Source organism: Rhinopithecus roxellana, chromosome 9 (genome assembly GCF_007565055.1).
Source record: "Rhinopithecus roxellana isolate Shanxi Qingling chromosome 9, ASM756505v1, whole genome shotgun sequence".
Lineage (NCBI taxonomy): Eukaryota > Metazoa > Chordata > Mammalia > Primates > Cercopithecidae > Rhinopithecus > Rhinopithecus roxellana.
Genome location: NC_044557.1, coordinates 68,504,374 through 68,523,553, shown reverse-complemented (window position 1 = coordinate 68,523,553; position 19,180 = coordinate 68,504,374). Strand labels below are relative to the sequence as shown.

At 40.0% G+C, this 19,180-nt stretch overlaps 1 protein-coding gene across 2 annotated transcripts in view; it reads left to right on the top strand.

Annotated features, from left to right (window-relative positions):
• Window positions 1–19,180, top strand: part of DPYS (dihydropyrimidinase) — an 87,985-nt gene that overhangs the window by 27,114 nt on the left and 41,691 nt on the right. For both annotated transcript variants that reach the window (XM_010354481.2, XM_030938002.1), the window contains exons 5-7: window positions 10,744–10,900; window positions 12,342–12,483; window positions 16,072–16,214. In XM_010354481.2, coding sequence (XP_010352783.2) covers window positions 10,744–10,900; window positions 12,342–12,483; window positions 16,072–16,214 — 442 coding nt within the window. The remainder of the gene's footprint in view (window positions 1–10,743; window positions 10,901–12,341; window positions 12,484–16,071; window positions 16,215–19,180) is intronic.

Here is a 19,180-nt window from a genome sequence, read left to right as displayed (position 1 = left end):
ATGTGCCTGGCACATAGTAGTATTTTAATCTCTTTTATCTCATTTCAGGTTTTACTATATTCTTATCAATGTGTTTTAATACACATTGTCTTTTAAAAAATTGTCATAATAATGCCTCATGCTCAATTTTACCACTCTTTTGTGATTGATGAAATTGAGGCTTGGGAGAGATTGGTGAATTGAGCCAAAGATCACTTTATTAGTAAGTGCTAAACTTGGAATTCAAGTCCAAATCTATGTGTCCCCAAAGACCAAACTTTTTCTGTCACTCTCCACTCTGTTCAAGGAGAAATTGATCTGAAGTTGGGAAGACCTGGATATCAAGCTTGTATTTAATGGGCTTGGGTTTATTTATTTATTTTTAGAGACAGGGTCTCTCTGTCACCCAGGCTGGAGTGCAGTAGCACAGTCTTAGCTAACTGCCACCTCAAGTTCCTGTGCTCAGATGATCCTCCCAACCTCAGCATCCCAAGTAGCCGCAACTACTCATGTATGCCACCACACCCAGCCAATTTTTAAAATTTTTTGTAGAAGTGAAGTCTCCCTTTGTTGTTCAAGCTGGTCTTGAACTCCTGGCCTCAGGCGATCTTCCTGCCTCAGTTTCCCACAGCACTGGGATTACAGGAGTGAGCCACCATGCCTCGCTGGTTTTGGTGTTTTAAAATTTGTAATTGTAATTGGTTTTTGGTTTTTGGCATTACATTTAAATTTCTTATTTAAGACATTACCATCATTTTGCTATTTTTATCATTAAAAGATTAATTTTGGGGGTGGAAATGATGAAGTATTAAATGGAAAGTAAATATCTTCTATCTCTCTCAGCTCATTCTTTAGAGCCAGTGATTTTAAACTTATCTATCTTTAGTTTTTGGTGGTTACTTCCAAAATCCTAAACTATAAGTTTGTAGTGATTTGTAATTTTTGACAGTATCACTTGACTCTCAACTATATGAGAAATGAATAATTTAGTTCCTGTAAACTTCCCACCTCCTGAGTTTTGTCAGTAATAAATGTCAATTCAAATAATATATTTAATTTTACATGTTTTATTTTACGTGTTTTAGCTATTCCTTTTTGTTTTTAGAGGCAGGATCTCACAGGAGCTGGAGTGCAGTGGCAAGAACACAGGTCACTGTAGCCTCGATTTCCTGGGCTCAGGCAATCTTCCTGCCTCAGCCTTCAGAGTGACTGGGACTATAGGCATGCACCACTGTCCATGGCTAATTTTTAAATTTCTTGTAGAGTCGGTGTTTTACCATGTTGCCCAGGCTGGTCTCAGGCTAACCTCCCACCATGGCCTCCCACAGAGCTGGGATTACAGGTGTGAGCCACCGCCCCCCGCCTGACATCTCTTCTCTACAGGCTGAAGAAGAAACTTAGAGGCCCTAAGTGCTCTCTCTCTCTCTGCCTCCTGCAGATGTCTACCAGCTGTATTATTATCTTTACACAGACTCTGTAACTCTGATTAGGTCTTCCATGCTTTCTCTATAGGTTGAGTCTAAAATTTAGAACCGTCGCAGGGTAAAATTATGGAAATATTCTTCTCTGTAGAAACTATTAGTGAGAAGAGAACTTCAGAGAAATTTATAGCACTAACTTGGAGTGCAAGTTAGTGTTACTCAAATTAATTCTCAGAGAAGCAATTTCCAAGTGTCAAGGTCAAGTGAGTTTTCTTCATTCCAATAGGACTCAAAAGCATGCCTTATTTTAGTTTGCCACATATTTAGACCATTATTGTCTTGTAAAATTTCTCGTTTCTCCTGACATTTTTCCAATTAGCTTTTTTTAAAATAGATTGAGAAAAGAAATATGTGCCTTCTTTACCATATCATGAAGAGTTCTAGCTTCTTCATCACACTTTCTATTGAATAGAATCAGCTCTACTTGAGGAGATTCTTTGTGGGAGGAGAATCTGCTGACTTTCGCTTTCATTTTTCATAGCTGCTTGCTAAGCCTGCAGTAGAGACGTCATTCTGGGATAATGAGATTGGATATACTGATTCCTGGTTTCCGTATCTCCCCTTTTCTTGAATTACTTTGAAGATTTTCAGGTAATTTTTAAGGAAAAGTGTGTAAAAGGTGATTTTTCTGATTCCTTGTCTTCAGGCTTATTGGGTGATTTGAATGGGCGTGGAATTCTTGGTTCCGAAATATTTCCTTCTGAATTACGAAGGCACAGTTTCCTTCTCTACTGGCATCCAGTGTTACTGAGGAACAGGCAAATCTCCATACAATTTCTTATCTTCTTATCACAAACTTTTCATTATTTGTAAGATTTTTATACTTTCTCTTCATTTTAGATATCCAGAAATTTCATTAAGACTATTACTGGAAAGGGGCTCCAATCCAGACCCCTAGAGAGGGTTCTTGGATCTTGCTCAAGAAATAATTTAGTGTGAGTCCATAAAGTACAGTGAAAGCAAGTTTATTACAGAAGTAAAGAAACAAAAGCATGGCTACTCCATAGACGGAGCAGCCCCGGGGGCTGCTGATTGGGTATTTTTAATGTTCATTCTTGAATATCTGCTAAATAAGGGGTGGATTATTCATGAGTTTTTCAGGAAAGGGGCAGGGAGTTCCTGCAACTGAGAGTTCCTCAGTTGGCATGGCATTTGTAAACTGTCATGGCATTGGTGGGAGTGTCTTTTAGCTAATACATTATAGCTAATACATTATAATTAGTGTATAATGAGCTGCGAGGATGACCAGAGGTCACTCTCATTGTCACTTTGGTTTTGGTGGGTTTTGGCCAGCTTCTTTACCGCATCCTGTTCTTCAGTCCAGGAGGTTTCAGCCTCATTTTACTCAGCCCCTCTTCAAGATGGAGTCGCTCTGGTTGGAACACCTCTGACAAGGCCATATTTAGTAGTAGGCCTTTAAAAAATTTACCTTCATGTTCAGAGGCCTTTATCAATCTGACAACTGAGCTTTGATTCTGAAAATTTCTTCTGTATTTTCCTCCATATTCATTTCCTCTGTTTTCTTTTCCTGGGATTCCATCATAATCCTCTATGTCCTTTAACTAGTTTCACCTTTTAAAAAAATATTTGAATTTTTGCTCTACAATTTAGGAAATACTTTTGTTTTCCTGCCCTTCTAATACACTTGTGTCTTGGTAATCACACCTTTATTTCCAAGAAAATGTTCTTGTTTTTTAAGTGCTCTTTTTTTCCATGGTTGCTTATTCTTTTTAATGTTTTTCTTTCAATAGATGCATATCTTCCTTTTTGAAAAAAATTTTGTACTTTATTTGTTTATTTATTTATTTTTATATAAAGACATAGTCTTACTATGTTACCCAGGCTGGTCTTGAACCCCTGGGCACAAGTGATCCTTCCGCCTCGGCTTCCCAAAGTGTTGGGATTACAGGCATGAACCATTGGGCCCAGCCTATCTTCTTAATCTAAGAATACTAATGAAGATTTTTTTTTTTTAATTCTCTTCTGTTTCCTGGGTTACTCTGTTTCTTTCTAGTTCAATTTTTCAGGTTTTTTGTTGTTGTTGTTGTTGTTGTTGTTTGTTTGTTTTTAGATGGAGTCTCGCTCTGTTGCCCAGGCTGGCACGATCTGGGATCACTGCAACCTCCTCCTCCCAGGTTCAAGTGATTGTCCTGCCTCAGCCTCCCGAGTAGCTAGGATTACAGGTGCCCACTACCATGCCCAGCTAATTTTTGTATTTTTAGTAGAGACAGGGTTTCGCCATGTTGGCCAGGCTGGTCTTTAACTCCTCACCTCAGGTGATCCGCCCACCTCTGCCTCCCAAAGTGCTGGGATTACAGGCGTGAGCCACTGTGCCCGGCCAATTTTTCAGTTTTTAAAACTCCTGGTCTTCCTTTTTGTGTGGGCATGTGCTGTTTGTGTTTTCTTCAAAAGTCTGCTCATCCTTGGCTGTCCATATGTCGACAGGACAGTTCAGTTGGTCAGTGTGGGAGTGGGCATGGAATTCCTCTTCCACCAAGCATATCTGTTTCCTGAACTTGCTGTGTGAATGCAAATGGGACATAGTCACTGGGCAGCTTCAGTTTAAGGTGTGGGGACCTCAATCTAGCATCAACACCACCTAAGAAGCTTCATTTCCCAGCAGAGGTGAGGGTGAGTGTTGAGAGACCCAGACGTCCTCCTCCCCTCCCCTTCACTACCCTTTCTGCTCCAGGAGGAAAGCTCTTCTTGACTCCTTCTACTCCTTCAGGTCAAGCTGTCACTCCCCCTAACTTTTCTTTATGAATTATTGCTATCCCATCTGCTTCCCACATTCCTATAATCTACTAAAACCCTGGTCAACCATGATTCTTCTTTCAACCCCAGTGCAGCTCAGGATTCTTTCCCTTTTGTCTGTCTTCACCAGGATTTTTATGTGAACTGGGAAAGAAGAGGTGGGGAATGTTCAGTGCATCCAAAGCCTGAGGTTTCTTTTTGCTCTTGCCTTGATATTTTCTTTTAGCATTCTGCAATAAAAAGTGAAAAGCAAGTTACAGAAAGAAGAAAACTTTCAAGTCCAAGCCATCGAAAGTGGTGTCACCTTTGACAGTTTGCAAAGAATGCCCATTTCATGGTTAAGCCTTTTTTTTTGTCCAACTTGAGTGACTATTAGACTGGTGCAAAAGTAGTTGCAGTTTTTGCCATTACTTTCAATGGGAAAAACCACAGTTACTTTAGCACCAACCTAATAGGACTAGGTTAGTTCTCATCCACCCTTCTTGTGAGAAGATGCTTTTGCAAAGATGAGGCAAGGGAATCGGGCGTTTCTCCCTAAAGCATTATCCTTTTCTTCCAGAAGCAGAGTTTGTCTCCCTTGCTGCATAGCCCAAGTGTGAAGTTGGACAAACAAGCTGTCATTGTGTTTCATGTGGACAGTCCAGTCTGCCAGCCTCTGACTTCTATCACCCACTACAGTCTAGTTTTTGTCCGAAGAATGTGTGTGTCAATGTGTGTCACTGGCTTCAGAGACCCTTTTTAAATTTTGGTCTGAGTAGCTATGCATGTTCTTTTTCTGCCACAGTATTGGCATATGGGATCATTAATGGCTTTTTAGGAAATACTTTGTGTACTTCACCTTCATACTTCCCAGTAGAACCTGTAGGCTCATGAATTCACTACCTTTCTGTGATTTGTTTAGAATGGTGGCAATTTCTCACAGCACTTTAACTTGATGCCCCACTTGCTATGTATCTGGCATTATTTGTTTCCCATTTGTGACTGAAATTGTCAATGCACTGATTTGCTGTTGTTTTGGTTTACAGTTAAACTTGTTTTAACTTGTCTTAATAAAGTTTACCTCTATTTTATATCCATGTTCCTGTTGTTAGGGTAAAAATATGATGCTCATTTGAACTTAACAAATATTTTCTTTATGTTTTTCATAAACAACAAAGTTCTTGGATGCCGAGCGCATGCTAGGTACTGTGCTCTAGGCATTAACTTTGCTAAGATGATTAAGATAATTTCAGATCTCAAGCAGCTCATAGTAAACTGGGCTAGATTGTGGTTGTTTAATGTGTTTGTATATTTGATTGTTGTTTATTTGATTTGATTTCGTTTGGTTTTAGTTTTGCTTATAATAGAAAGTTTTACTTAATAGGTGTATCTTTGTAAAATAAAAAGTTCTCTTGCAGAGAGGTGTAAACCAAAAATAAAATTCTAAGACCCCTTAACCATCTGAATGGACCTCTCCTCTCAGTCAGGGTGTTTCAAAGTTAACCTGAAAAACTGGTTCAGGCCATGCGGGGAAGGGAGGGTTGGACATGCCTCATTATGTCCTCCTCCCTTTTGGAATTCAGGAAAAGCTGACCAGCATTAACATCAACACAGACCTTAAGTCTAATAAAAACCATTTACAATCTCTGAAGCCTGCTACCTGGAGGCTTCATCTGCATGATAAAACTTTGGTCTCCACAGCCCCTTATCACAATCCAAACATTTCTTTCTATTGATAATAACTTTTTCAACCAATTGACAATCAGAAAATTTTTACATCTACCTATAACCAGGAAGCCCCCACTTTGAGCTACCCTGCCTTTCTGGACCAGAACAATGTATGCTTACATGTATTTGATTGATGTCTCATGTCTCCTTAAAATGTATAAAACTAGACTGTGTCCCAGCCACCTTGGGCACATGTTCTCAGGATCTCCTGAGGGCTATGTCATAGGCCATTGGTTACTCATGTTTGCCTTAGAATAAATCTTTTCAAGTATTTTACAAAGTTTGATTCTTTTTGTCAACAGAGGCTTTGGTATTCCTATTTTCCATTTTATGTAAACTCTTTATGTAAACTCTCATATATTCCTCTTGTGTTTTGAAACATGGGGCGAAAAATCCACACAGTGGCCCCTCTCTTCCCAAGTTGTCACGCTGAGTGCTGCTTGGCAGTGTTGAACAAGAATACACCAAGTTTCATTTACTCGTGTGCAATGAACTGATGCTTAGGCACTAGTGCTATAGGCAGAATCAGTGTGCCAGTGGGTCAAGGTGATTTTGAGTCTCAAGTTTCCTTTCTTCTCTTTTTTTTTTTTTTGGAAAAGAGTCTCACTCTGTTGCCCAGGCTGGAGTTCAGTGGCATGACCTTGGCTCACTGCAACCTCTACCTTTTGGGTTCAAGTGATTCTCATGCCTCAGCCTCCCAAGTAGCTGGGACTATAGGTGTGCACCACCATACCTGGATAATTTTTTGCATTTTTAGTAGAGATAGGGTTTCACCATGTTGGCCAGGCTGCCTTTCTTCTTTCTTGCATATGAACATCGGAACACTCCATTGTCCTTTAAATTTAGAACAAGATGATTTACATTACATCAAATTGCATAGCAGTTAAAAGCTGGCCATTAAAAAAATAGAATTGTGTGGCTATCAGGAAACTAACATTTGTGGAGTGTATGAGTTTTCTGTGGCTGCTGTAACCAAGTGTTACAGACTGGGCCGCTTAAACAACGGGAATTTATTTTCTCACAGTTCTGGAATTTTGAAGTCCAAAACCAAGGTGACAACAGGGTTGAGCAGGGTTGGCTTCTTCTGAGAGCTGTGGAGGAAGGATATGTTCCAGGCTTTTCTCCTTGGCTTGTAGATGGCCATCTTCTTCCTGTGTCTTCACGTTACCTTCCCCTACATGTGTCCAAATTTCCTCTTCAGATAAGAACCACAGTCTTGCCTGTAATCCTTGCACTGTGGGAGGCTGAGACGGGCAGATCATGAGGTCAGGAGATCGAGACCATCCTGGCTAACACGGTGAAACCCCGTCTCTACTAAAAAATACAAAAAACTAGCCAGGCGAGGTGGTGGGCACCTGTAGTCCCAGCTACTCGGGAGGCTGAGGCAGGAGAATGGCGTAAACCTGGGAGGCGGAGCTTGCAGTGAGCTGAGATCTGGCCACTGCACTCCAGCCCGGGTGACAGAGCAAGACTCCGCCTCAAAAAAAAAAAAAAAAAAAAAAAAGAGAACCACAGTCTTATTGAATTAGGGCCCACCCCAATGACCTCACTTTAAATTTACTACCTCCATAAAGATCCTTTTTCCAAATACAGTTACATTCTGAGGTACCAGGGGTTAGGACTTCAACATGTGGATTTGCGCAGAGGACACAATTCAGCCCATAACATGGAATGTCTCCAGGGTCCCCGGAAGATTCTGGGTACTTTCATAAACATTAATTTATTTGACCTTCACAAAATTGCCACACTAGAGGGACATTGTGATCCCATTTCACAGATGAGAAAAACAGACTAAGAGCAATGACTTACCTCGTACAATGTCACTAGCTAAAAAGTAGCAAAAGCAGGATTTGAACCTAAATCTGTATGATCCATTCTACCAAGCTGCTTCTATGTATTTTCCTTCTCAATTCTGTTCTTCCTTTGTAAATGTAATGTTTGGAATCAAAATAAAGTCCAGGAAAGTTTGGCTCTATCCTTTTGGCTAGGAAGACTGATTTCTGTAAATATGTTTGGCCTCCTATTTAGTGGCCAGGGCGTTTGCTCCTGGATGCCTATGCTTTTTCTCTGCATCTTTCAACCTTCTCTAGCAGATCTCAGGACTCAATATGAAGCGTTACTTGCAGATCCAGACAAGGTGTTAACGTCTGCTCTAACACCGTCATCTAATAAATGGGTCATCTGGTCAGTGGAGAGTTTGGATTGGTTTGATCTGCTCATTACTGGGAAATCTTGAATATTTCTCAAATGGTGAAACTCCTTTAAGTGGGAGGTTGCATCATAAAGGGCAGAGGCTTTTCTTTGTTTGGGTTTGAGCCAAAAAATGGAGAACTAAGCAGAGAACATCTATGGGTAGACAAGATACAACCTAATGTGAAGCTTGCTAAGACAGTGGGAGGAGATTAATGATGAAGATGTTCCTATCTCCTAAGAGTTGTTGAAACCCTCCAGTTGTGAATGTAATCAGGATAGTACCAGGCTCAAGACAGATAGAGCACTCTTCACTGCCAACCAACTAAGTGTAGTAAATGAAACCAGTAAGTGAAATTGGAAAAATGCTCAGCCACATCCATAAATAGCCTGTGGTTGACTTAAATATTTAGAAATACATGCTCTTTCCCAAGAAATAGAAAATGGCACTTTTCCTAGTAACATAGTGCATATGATATGATATTATAATACTATGACTCTAATTCTGGCTGTACCACTTAGTGCCAGTGTGTGCTGGGCACATTAATCTCATTGAGCATCAATTTCTTCATCTGTCAAACCAGCATGAAGGCAACTATGAAGGTCAAATGAGATTGTATTTGGGAGCCTTGCAAACTATAGAATGGTATGCATGTGTTAGCTATTTTTATTGTTATTTTATTTTTAGCCCAAATCTAACAGAACCCATAATTATGCTGAATTATCCAGTTTGATTATCCAATTTATGGATTATCCAGGCCTCCTGTTTTCCTTCCCCCTTTTAGTCCTTTGAAAATGCCGTAGGAATAATGAAATAGAAAATAGAGAGAATATGCAGTTAGGAATTTTCACTTTTTAAATTTTATTTTGGATATTAACAGATACTAAATGGGGAGAAAGTAGAAAATAGCCCAGTTAACGAAGAGCTTGCTGTATATACTAAAGTGGCCTGTCACATTTTAAAGGAGCTAAGCCCTTCCAAGGAAATTACCTGTCATCTGGTTTCAAAACAGTCCTGGCAGACTCCCGGTGGATGCTGACACTTTTAATTTTTCCTGAGTGCTGTTAAAATCGTAGGACTTTTGGAACCATATTCCCATATCACCTTGATGGGCCAAGTGATTGAATAGAACATGTGATAAGGATCTTTCCTCGATGATAAAGCACCATGGAAAATCCTCAGTCAGCAACTTGTAAAGTGATTGCAGATCAAGTCTCTGAGTTTTCCTTGTCCAAGCATCTGTAAGACGTTCCCTTGGAATAGGAAGGTCTCTTCATATTTGCAAATAAAATATCTTGTCCATCTTCCCAGTTCTCCTGTAGATAGTACATTACCTCTTCATTCACTGAAAACGATTGCTGCTTATTCTATATTTAGAAAGAATTGCTAATGGTGTTTCTCCTTTTCTGGGGATAGGGCAGTAAAAATCCAAATGGGGACGGGATTCATCTAGTAGGGTACGTCACGGAAGCAAAGTAATTTAGCCATGGCTAAGTCCCTGGGGGATAACTTTTATTGATAATTGGTTACTTAAGAATTGAAGTTCTTAGGCTTTAGTAAGCCTTGCTTTCATGGTTTTCCAAATTCCTAACCTAGCTAGTGGAAGATGGCTAGTTTGGAGAAGGATCTATGAAATAACAGGGTGCTGTGTTCCAATTTGATATGACTTAGGCAACTGGTGGCCATCTACTGTCAGTACTCTCTGAGGAAATCTGTTAATTTCAGTCATATATCAGGATTTTAACTAAAACTCAGCATCTGATGAACCAGAGTGAACTAATTTGGTATGCCAGCATCTCTCTACTGTGCACTCTCCTTAATGATTGCCTGAATATGATCAAGTTGATGCCAGCAGACCTATTATTCTGACAAATGCTAATCAGAGATAGGATTCTGATTGATTTTAAATTCAAATTCACTATGCACTAATAACTTTTCTAATATTGTACGCTTTTTTTGATGGCCTCATTTGCATGATTTTTAAAATATGCATTTCTGGCTAAGACTTTATTATGTGAGTGTTCTTTCACTTAATACAAGTTTTTTGAGGAGTTCTTTTTTTCAAGGGCATGAAAAGATTATCAATTGATTTGCAGCAGAAATATGCTGTGGTTGAATTCCATATGACCTAACTAATAATTATTTGTCATCAGGGTAATAAAGCATGAAAGTTAGGACCACTGGAGTCAATATGCCTGGGTTCAAATTCTACCTTCTCCACACCACATGGAGTGTATGTAAGTGGAGTGTATGTATGGAGTGGAGAAGTTATTACTCCATAGCTTCATTCTCATCCTTTAATGGAGATAACAACAGCATTTATCTGGTAGGGTTTTGGAGAAGGTTTCATTAGAATGGCTCTTGTACCGGCCAGCTTTTGCTAAGTTATATGGCTGTAAAAATGGATCTAAAATATGAATAGCTTACACTTACAGAGGTTAGTTTCTCATTCATATTTATGTTCATCATGGATTTTTAAATTCTGTCCACAAAAGTAAATTATAGTTTGGGATTCTGCTAAACTGTAGATATTACCCTCTGCTAGGGCAGAAAAGATTAGTATTTATGTGTTTGTCATATGGCCCTCTTAAGAATAAATTAAAGTGATGAATGCTTCTTTTAATCCTTCAGGGAAGGTGGTCTATGGCGAACCCATAGCAGCCAGTCTTGGCACAGATGGCACACACTACTGGAATAAAGAATGGCACCATGCCGCCCACCATGTCATGAGTCCACCTTTGCGACCAGACCCCTCAACACCCGACTTCCTTATGAATCTACTGGCTAAGTAATCATTTTACAGACGACTGGGAAGTGTATTGCCGAAAGAAGGTTTGGGTGGAGGGGAGCTCGTCCTCCCGTCTGGACCCTCCATTAACCTCCCAGTATTCTCTTCTACTTGACCTGACAGGCCCTGGGTACCCTCGCCTGCAGAGCAAAAAACATCGACTTAGTTATGCTATGATATGTTGCTAAAGCCTTTCCTAGACTCACAGAAATCAGATCATTTTCACTGAAACTTTACTCTTTTCTGACTTTTTTCATCTCTTGTTGCCCAAACTCAGGGCTCTTCGTTACGCTTTACTTTTTATCAGAATATTGTTGAATGTTTTTCTATGCTGATATAATCTGGGAACTAAGTTGTTGTGTAGGTAACCCTGTTACTTTCTGGGAAGATATGATCATTTTTCTTGAAAATTCTACCATTCTTGGGCCAGATGCAGTGGCTCATGCCTGTAATCCCAGCACTTTGGGAGGCTGAGGTGGGTGGATCACATGAGGCCAGGAGTTTGAGATCAGCCTGGTGAACATGGCAAATCCCGGTCTCTACTAAAAATACAAAAATTGGCCAGGCATGGTGGCTCATGACTGTAATCCCAGTTACTTGGAAGGCTGAGGCATGAGAATCACTTGAACCTAGGAGGCAGAGGTTGCAGTGAGCAGAGATAGTGCCACTGCACTCCAACCTGGGTGACACAGCAAGACTGTCTCAAAAAAAAGGAAAAAAGAAAAAGAAAGAAAAGAAAAAATAAAATTCTACCATTCATGGACATCCCGACACTCCCCGTTCACAGATACTCAGTCTCAAGCTAAGAGTTTTTCATGACAGACCTTACAAGAGTTCACTTACCCGTTCTTTACAGCTTCCTTCCTCCTTCATGATTCAACATCTGCAAGATTACTCACGAGTCAAAGCAGGATTCCTGTCCCTGGTAATATCAGCATCCTCAGCCAATCTCACCCTCTGTTCATTCCAGTGGGCCGTGTGGCTCGGGACTGCCCCAGAGGACCTGCCCTCCATTCATGAGGATCACCATGGTGATGTCTTTGTGGAGTATTCTGCTCTTAAGGAGTTTTCTCTTACATATTTGCTGGTGATTCTGAAGTTATCTTCATCAAGTACATATAACTATTCATTTCTAGATGAGAAATAGAGTCTCAGACAAGCTCATATCACAGAGCTAGTAAGTGACGGAGCTGAGCTTAGAAGCCAGGTTTCCTAACCCGTCTTGCACCATGCTTCCTATCAGTGCGTCCTCTGAAGGTGCTTCCTAGAATAGAGACAGGAGACGGATGAAATATGTTCTTGAAAAAACTGCTCATTCTCCATTGCATTTTTCTGACTTCAATTGAGAGGGGAGCCAGGAGATTAGGAAAGGTTATGGCAGTTTCCTCCTAACGTGTTCTGTATACTCACCCCATCACTCTCGTGTTTTTTTCTTTTACAGTGATGATCTAACCACAACAGGGACTGATAACTGCACTTTCAACACCTGCCAGAAAGCTCTTGGGAAGGATGATTTTACCAAGATCCCCAATGGGGTGAATGGTGTTGAAGATCGGATGTCAGTAATATGGGAAAAAGGCGTGGTGGGTTCAAAAGTTCCAGCCTTGCTTTGCCTAGTTCTTCAGCCAGGATCCTGCCCATTTGAGGACCAGAGTGGCACAAATTTTCATAGACAAACTTTTTGATTGTTTTTACTAGGGAGGATACGAGGAATGCAGTACTATCACCTCCGCCACCATTCCATCCCTCAGTATAGCATCAGCAAAGAAATAATCTTCTCTGCATAGTTTATTTTAGTTTAGAGGATGCATCGCACCATTTTGCAGAGACATTAGGGGATGAATTAAGATTGCATACAAAGAGGGTTATTCTTGAATTCTCTGAAAAGGCATAGCCCTTCTGCTTGATTTCTCATGCTCTTGAATTCCAATGCCTCATGTGTCATTGGCACAAATACTTGAAATGATAAAAAATACACGAAGGGGCTGGGTGCGGTGGCTCATGCCTGTAATCCCAACACTTTGGGAGGCCAAGGCTGGTGGATCACTTGAGGTCAGAAGTTCAAGAACAACCTGGCTAACATGGTGAAACCCCGTCTCTACTAAAAATACAAAAGTTAGCTGGGCATGGTGGCACGTGCCTGTAATCCCAGCTACTCAGGAGGCTGAGACAGGAGAATCGCTTGAATTCGTGAGGCAGAGGTTGTACTGAGTCAAGATGGCACCATTGTGCTTCAACCTGGGGCAACAGAGCGAGACTCCATCATACACACACACACACAAATACACGAAAGGTACTCATTGTGCTTATACTTCCTTGTCATGAAATCTTTGTTGATGTCAGTTTTTTTTTTTTTTTTTTTGACAGAGTCTCACTCTGTTGCCAGGCTGGAGTGCAGTGGTGTGTTCTCAGCTCACTGTAACCTCTGACTCCCAGGTTCAAGTGATTCTCCTGCCTCAGCCTCCCAAGTAGCTGGGATTACAGATGTGTGCCACCATGACTGGCAAATTTTTGTATTTTTAATAGAGAGGGGGTTTCACCGTGTTGGCCAGGCTGGTTTCAAATTCCTGACCTCAAGTGATCCACCCGCCTCGGCCTCCCAAAGTGTTGGGATTGACAGGCGTGAGCCACCATGCCCAGCCTGATGTCACTTCTTAAAGAACCCTTGGATATCATATTTTTTAAATTGCTGTATGAAGTCACAAAAGTAATAATTTAAAGTGTGGAAACAAAATGTAAATGCTCATGACTAGAAAATTTCTCCCTAAGGATGGAGAAGAATCACATGACTAAATGTCTGTGTGTTAACTTGTCCAGCCAGTTGACATGTGGAGCTGTGAAGACCAGCAGAGGGCACTTGCCTGGTTAGACTTCTGGTCCCTAGTGTCATGCCCTTCTCACCCATCTCCTAGGATGCCTCCCTCAAATGACACATTAATTACATCTCACACTTCAGAATCCTCTTCAATTGCCTTTACCCTACACATACCACCTACTTGTAACTCTAATGAATTATTCACCAAGTCTTGTCAATTTTATTTCCAAAGTGCCTCCTTATTTCTTTCTTCATTGCTGCCATTCTAGTTGGAGGCTCATATTTTGTTTGGACCTTTGCAGTAATCTCACAGCTGGTCCCCGTCTCTAGGGTCTCACTTGCTACAATGTATTCTTTACTCCAGTACAAGAACTCTTGTTCTGTACTGAGAACAGCTGACAATGCTTTTATTATTATTTTTACAGTATTATAGAGGGAGGATAGGTTTCGAATGGGAGTTCTCATTCAAAAATACAGTTCTGTTTGTGCTATTGTTCTCTTAAAAACCCTTTACTTGTCTCCATTACTTACTGGATGATAGTTGAATCATTAACTTACAATTAGATCTTCAAAATGTCTCTATAGCCCCATCTTCTGGTGATTATTTTCCTCACCCCCTCTTCCTCCACCCCAACTCTAACCATCCCCGATGACTTCTCTTCACTCAGATTTTCTTGATAACAGTTCAACCTTCCACTTGAACTTCTGTTGTTACAATGAATATCTTTATTATAGCAGATTTTCATCATCCATATAGTTCCCTGGTATATAAATGGCTTTACAGTGACTGAATAGTTCTTCATAACATATAGAAAACCATGTCATTTTATGAAACATTAATATGGTTTACTTATGGAAATATTACTTTCAGGGCATGGTTCTTAGTGATTTTTAAGGCAAGCACTCTTTGGTAATTAAATAAACCTTAAGTACCCTCTTACCATGTAAATAGGGATAAACCTTTAACACTTTTAAATTTTATTTTAGAGGAGCCACATCCCTCTGAATTCTGTCCATATTAAAATCTCTTGCAATAGACTATCCATAATTGTTGGTTCATGCAAAACTTCAATTGCATAAAATTGAACCTCTTGAGTTGATTTTTTATCTTTTCAAAAGGATTGCATCTGGGTGTGGTGGCTTATGCCTGTAATCCTAACACTTTGGGGAGGCTAAGGCAGGTGGATTGCCTTGGCCTCCTGAAGTGTTAGGATTACAGTTCCAGATCAGCCTGGGCAACATGGTGAAACCCCATCTCTACAAAAAATTAGCCAGGCATGGTGAGGCATAGCATACCATGTAGTCCCAGCTATTAGGTTGGTGCAAAAGTAATTGCAGTTTTTGCCATTAAAATTGATGGCAAAACTGCGATTACTTTTGCACCAACCTAATGCTTGGGAGGCAGAAGGGGGAGGATCACCTAAGCCAAGGGAGGTTAAAGCTGCAGTGAGCCATCATCACGCCACTGCATTCCAGCCTGCGCAACAGAGTGAGACCATGTCTCAAAACAAAAAATAAAAAAAAAGGATTGTCACCTGATTCAGAAGTGTTGGCCCCTATCCTCACTCTATAATATTCTTTAAAAAATAATAAAAGCATTGATTTAAAAATGTTGTCAGCCAGGTGTGGTGGCTCATGCCTGTAATCCCAACACTTTGGGAGGCCAAGGAGGGTGGATCATCTGTGGTCAGAAGTTGGAGACCAGCCTGGCCAACATGGTGGAACCCATCTCTACTAAATACAAAAAATTAGCCAGGTGTGGTGGCGCATGCCTGTAATCCCAGCTACTTGGGAGGCTGAGGCAGGAGAATCACTTGAACCTGGGAGATGGAGGTTGCAGTGAGCCAAGATCGCACCATTGCACTCCAGCCTGGGCAATGACAGTGAAATTCTGTCTCAAAAAAAAAAAAAAAAAAAAAAAATTGTCACCTATTCTCACTCTACAATATTCTATCTAATGTCTACATGATTATCTCATAAATCTTAGGACTATAATAAATAAGCCAGATCATAAATGTGGTATTGTCAAACTTTAAATGAGAATCAAAAATACCATTACCAAAATCTAGCTGTCACCTATATCAATTTTTGTGATTCTAGGATGAATGGGAAGAATTAGTATGGATGCTAATTAGTGGGGTTTTTGAAAAGTCATCTTCAGGCTTCCATATGTTACCCCATCATCTCCATCATTAGCATTATGACTGTTTAATACTTATCAGCATCCTCAGATGCTCCACAATATAAGAAATTAGGTGCAGTTCTGTTTGTTTAAGAGATGCATGTCTTGTCATTTTATTGATAGGATACTTTTTAGTATTTGATCATTAGAATGATTCTTTGAATTGCTTTACAGCACAGTGGTAAAATGGATGAAAACAGATTTGTGGCAGTTACCAGCACAAATGCAGCCAAAATCTTTAACCTCTATCCAAGAAAAGGAAGAATAGCTGTAGGATCAGATGCTGACATGGTTATTTGGGACCCAAAAGCCACAAGGTAAGTCTAAGTTTTTGTATTCCTTGGCTTCATCGTGGACAAAATGCACTAACTTGCAAAGAAATAATGCTTTGGCATTAATCAGCCATTTCTCCTTAGATGACTTCTTTAGCTGTGCTCAGGTATTTTGAGCCTGTACACAAGATAAAGGTTTTGATGTGCAAATATTCCTTTGTTTTTCTTGGCATAGAGGATGCAGAAATTGTGTTGCATTCTCTGACAATGGATCTGTATATAAAACCAATATGAATTTACCACTTCAGTGCCTGGCAAAAGCCCGAGTTCACATGGAAGAAAGGTACAGGGTGATGAAGGAAATAAAAGGCTTAGTTTGAAAAGGGTTGAATTGAAAACTCAAAATAATTACAGCCTTTTTAAAGCTTTCAGATAGAAAAATTCCGGCACAAAGGATGTCACTTTCAGTTAGCCAAATTTTCCAGTTGAGTTCATCTTCAGCCTGTCATTCCTAGTAGATTCCAGCTTTTTGTTTCCAATTTCCATAATTCTATGTTAATATTGCAGGTCTGGCAAATTCCACCAACTCAGGAAAGCAGTCAGGGGCTGGAGCTCTGTTACTGTCTCCTTATAGGACGTTAGCACAGGCAACACCTGCAGCCTGATTTGTATTTTTCATAAACATTGCAGTTGTAGTGGAGAAAATCCCATTAAATGCTTTAATAGTCTGTATGTATGTGCGCTTGCATGGACTTCTGCCTCCTTGTACAGGCATTTATTCAAAGTCTATTAGGGTTTTTATTGTAGTAAGAAAAAATGTCTACAGTTTCTTGGGCTAATATTGTCACAAAGGCCCAGCTTCAATTGAAGTGCTCCTGGGTTACCTTTGGGAAAACGATGATCATTTGAAGCACTCGGGTACCATCACTATAAGCCTAAAAAGAAGCCGCAGATATTCCTACAGAAAATCCTTGTTTTTTTTTCCACTTGACACTCTCTGGGCACCCACTCTTCCCATTCAGGGGCCAGTTCACATGGCTGGCAGGCCATAGTCACAGCAAGCAAGCAGCCTTCAGTTAAACACTTCAGCATATCACCTCATCGCTGGTTAAGATCCATGCAATGCCCTAAAGGGTGGTATACACATCTTATTTACATAAATATCTTAAGATAACAACAAGACATGGTTCAAGGTCTTTCTTATGTTAATAAGGAACTATTGCCCATTTAAGGACTAAATATCTGGTTGCATACAAAATAATTACATGCAAAATGAAGACAAGCAAAACCAAATGTAGGCAGCTTCTCTACAAGGCTAGAAAAATTGTGCTTGGAAAGGCAATGGAAAAAAAAATTGCTTGGATTTTGATTGCTCTGTGGCTGAAATGAGCATGCTGTGTTTACAGAACTCCTGATATTTATAATATCACTCTACAGAGGGCTGCTGTACACCCAGCAGGGGCCCGCCCAGGGCCATCTTGGCTGTAATTCAAACCATTTAGGCTGCTTCAAGGGCTGGGATCAGGCAGACCTTTTGAAATAACTTGTGGCTTAAGGAGAGATCGTGAGCTTTAATCTGAAAACCTAGAAATTTTCAAAAGGGAGAAAACTATTCTGTGAAAGAAATATTTGTGAAAAATGATGTTTTTGAAGCATAACATCAGGGAACATCATACTAATGTTAATCATCAGTAATAATCTGTACGTCACAGCTCTCAGTGGGTTTTTAAAATGTTTTGGTGTCTTAAATGTGATTTTACCAGGAGAGACAACTACTGATTACCTTATGACAATGAGAAAACTGGAGCTGTGCAACAGCGTAAGTGACAGGTTTGCTATGAGAACCCTGACCTAGTGACTTTGACTTCATAAACTTGGATGATTTTTCATGAGATTCAGTACCATGCTGTCTGCTGATAGCAAAGCAGAGCACTTTATAATGTTCTTGATTTTTCATATTCCATTTTGTCTTCCAATCAGGTGGGCCAATAACTAAAAGCATTTTTGGATTTGATTTCATTCTCTGTCATCCTTTATCAAAGGTGAGGGAAAAAATGAAAACACTTTATTGTGTGGTGAGACTCTCCAGTCTAATTCTTAATCATATGGAGAATCTCAGGAGGCCATTCGATGTGCTTCTTCTTTTGAATCCTCCACCTGAGTATCTCCAACAGGGCCCAGCCTGGCGAGCCCTCGTCTGCCGTTTTAATTTCTAGGGATGACACCAGCTCAGGGGTAGAGCACTGTCTTCTCTAGACATCTGGACAAAGAGAGATGACCGGAACCCAAGGTTGTGAATAATTCACTTTATTTACCACATATTGCTGCTTGGAGGATATTTATAGGCTGCAATTATGTCTCTTTGAGTCATGTTTTTAGACTATATAAATTTAGACTGCTTTCTCACAAGTTTTGCTACTGATTTCTATAACATTGTCTTACCCTTCTTTTCCTATTCAGTTGTTTCGGAATAGCACATAATGATCCAGATGTGTAGATTTTTTTTTAAAGATCTATATATATTACCTGCTTAATTTCCCTCATTTCTAGTCTAAGAATAACTAACTTAAGGTCAAACTAAAAAGCTTCTATGTTTTTACATTTCTTTCCATCGCTTTGTCTTGTAAGTTCTTTCACATTTTTTGTATGATTTCCATCCTTCACTTTATGAAGGACATTATTTATCACATTAATGATCAAATATATTTATCACAATAATGATAACAGAAAATTAAATATTAATGTTTTTGTAGATGTGTCTTTTGGGAGGAAGATACATATTCTGCATTATCTTACTAGCATGAAGCTTCTTTATCTGTGTGTGCTGATTGTGTACACCTCGGTGCCAGACATAAGGAAAACCAGCATAGCCCCAGAGCCTAATGTGTAGGTTCTGATCCCAGACCCATCAAAGGCCATTGAAAGTCTCTGAAATCCACTCTCTCATGTGTAAAATGGGATCACTGAGAATTGTTATGCCTACCTCATAAAGTTTTGGTTAGAATCACATG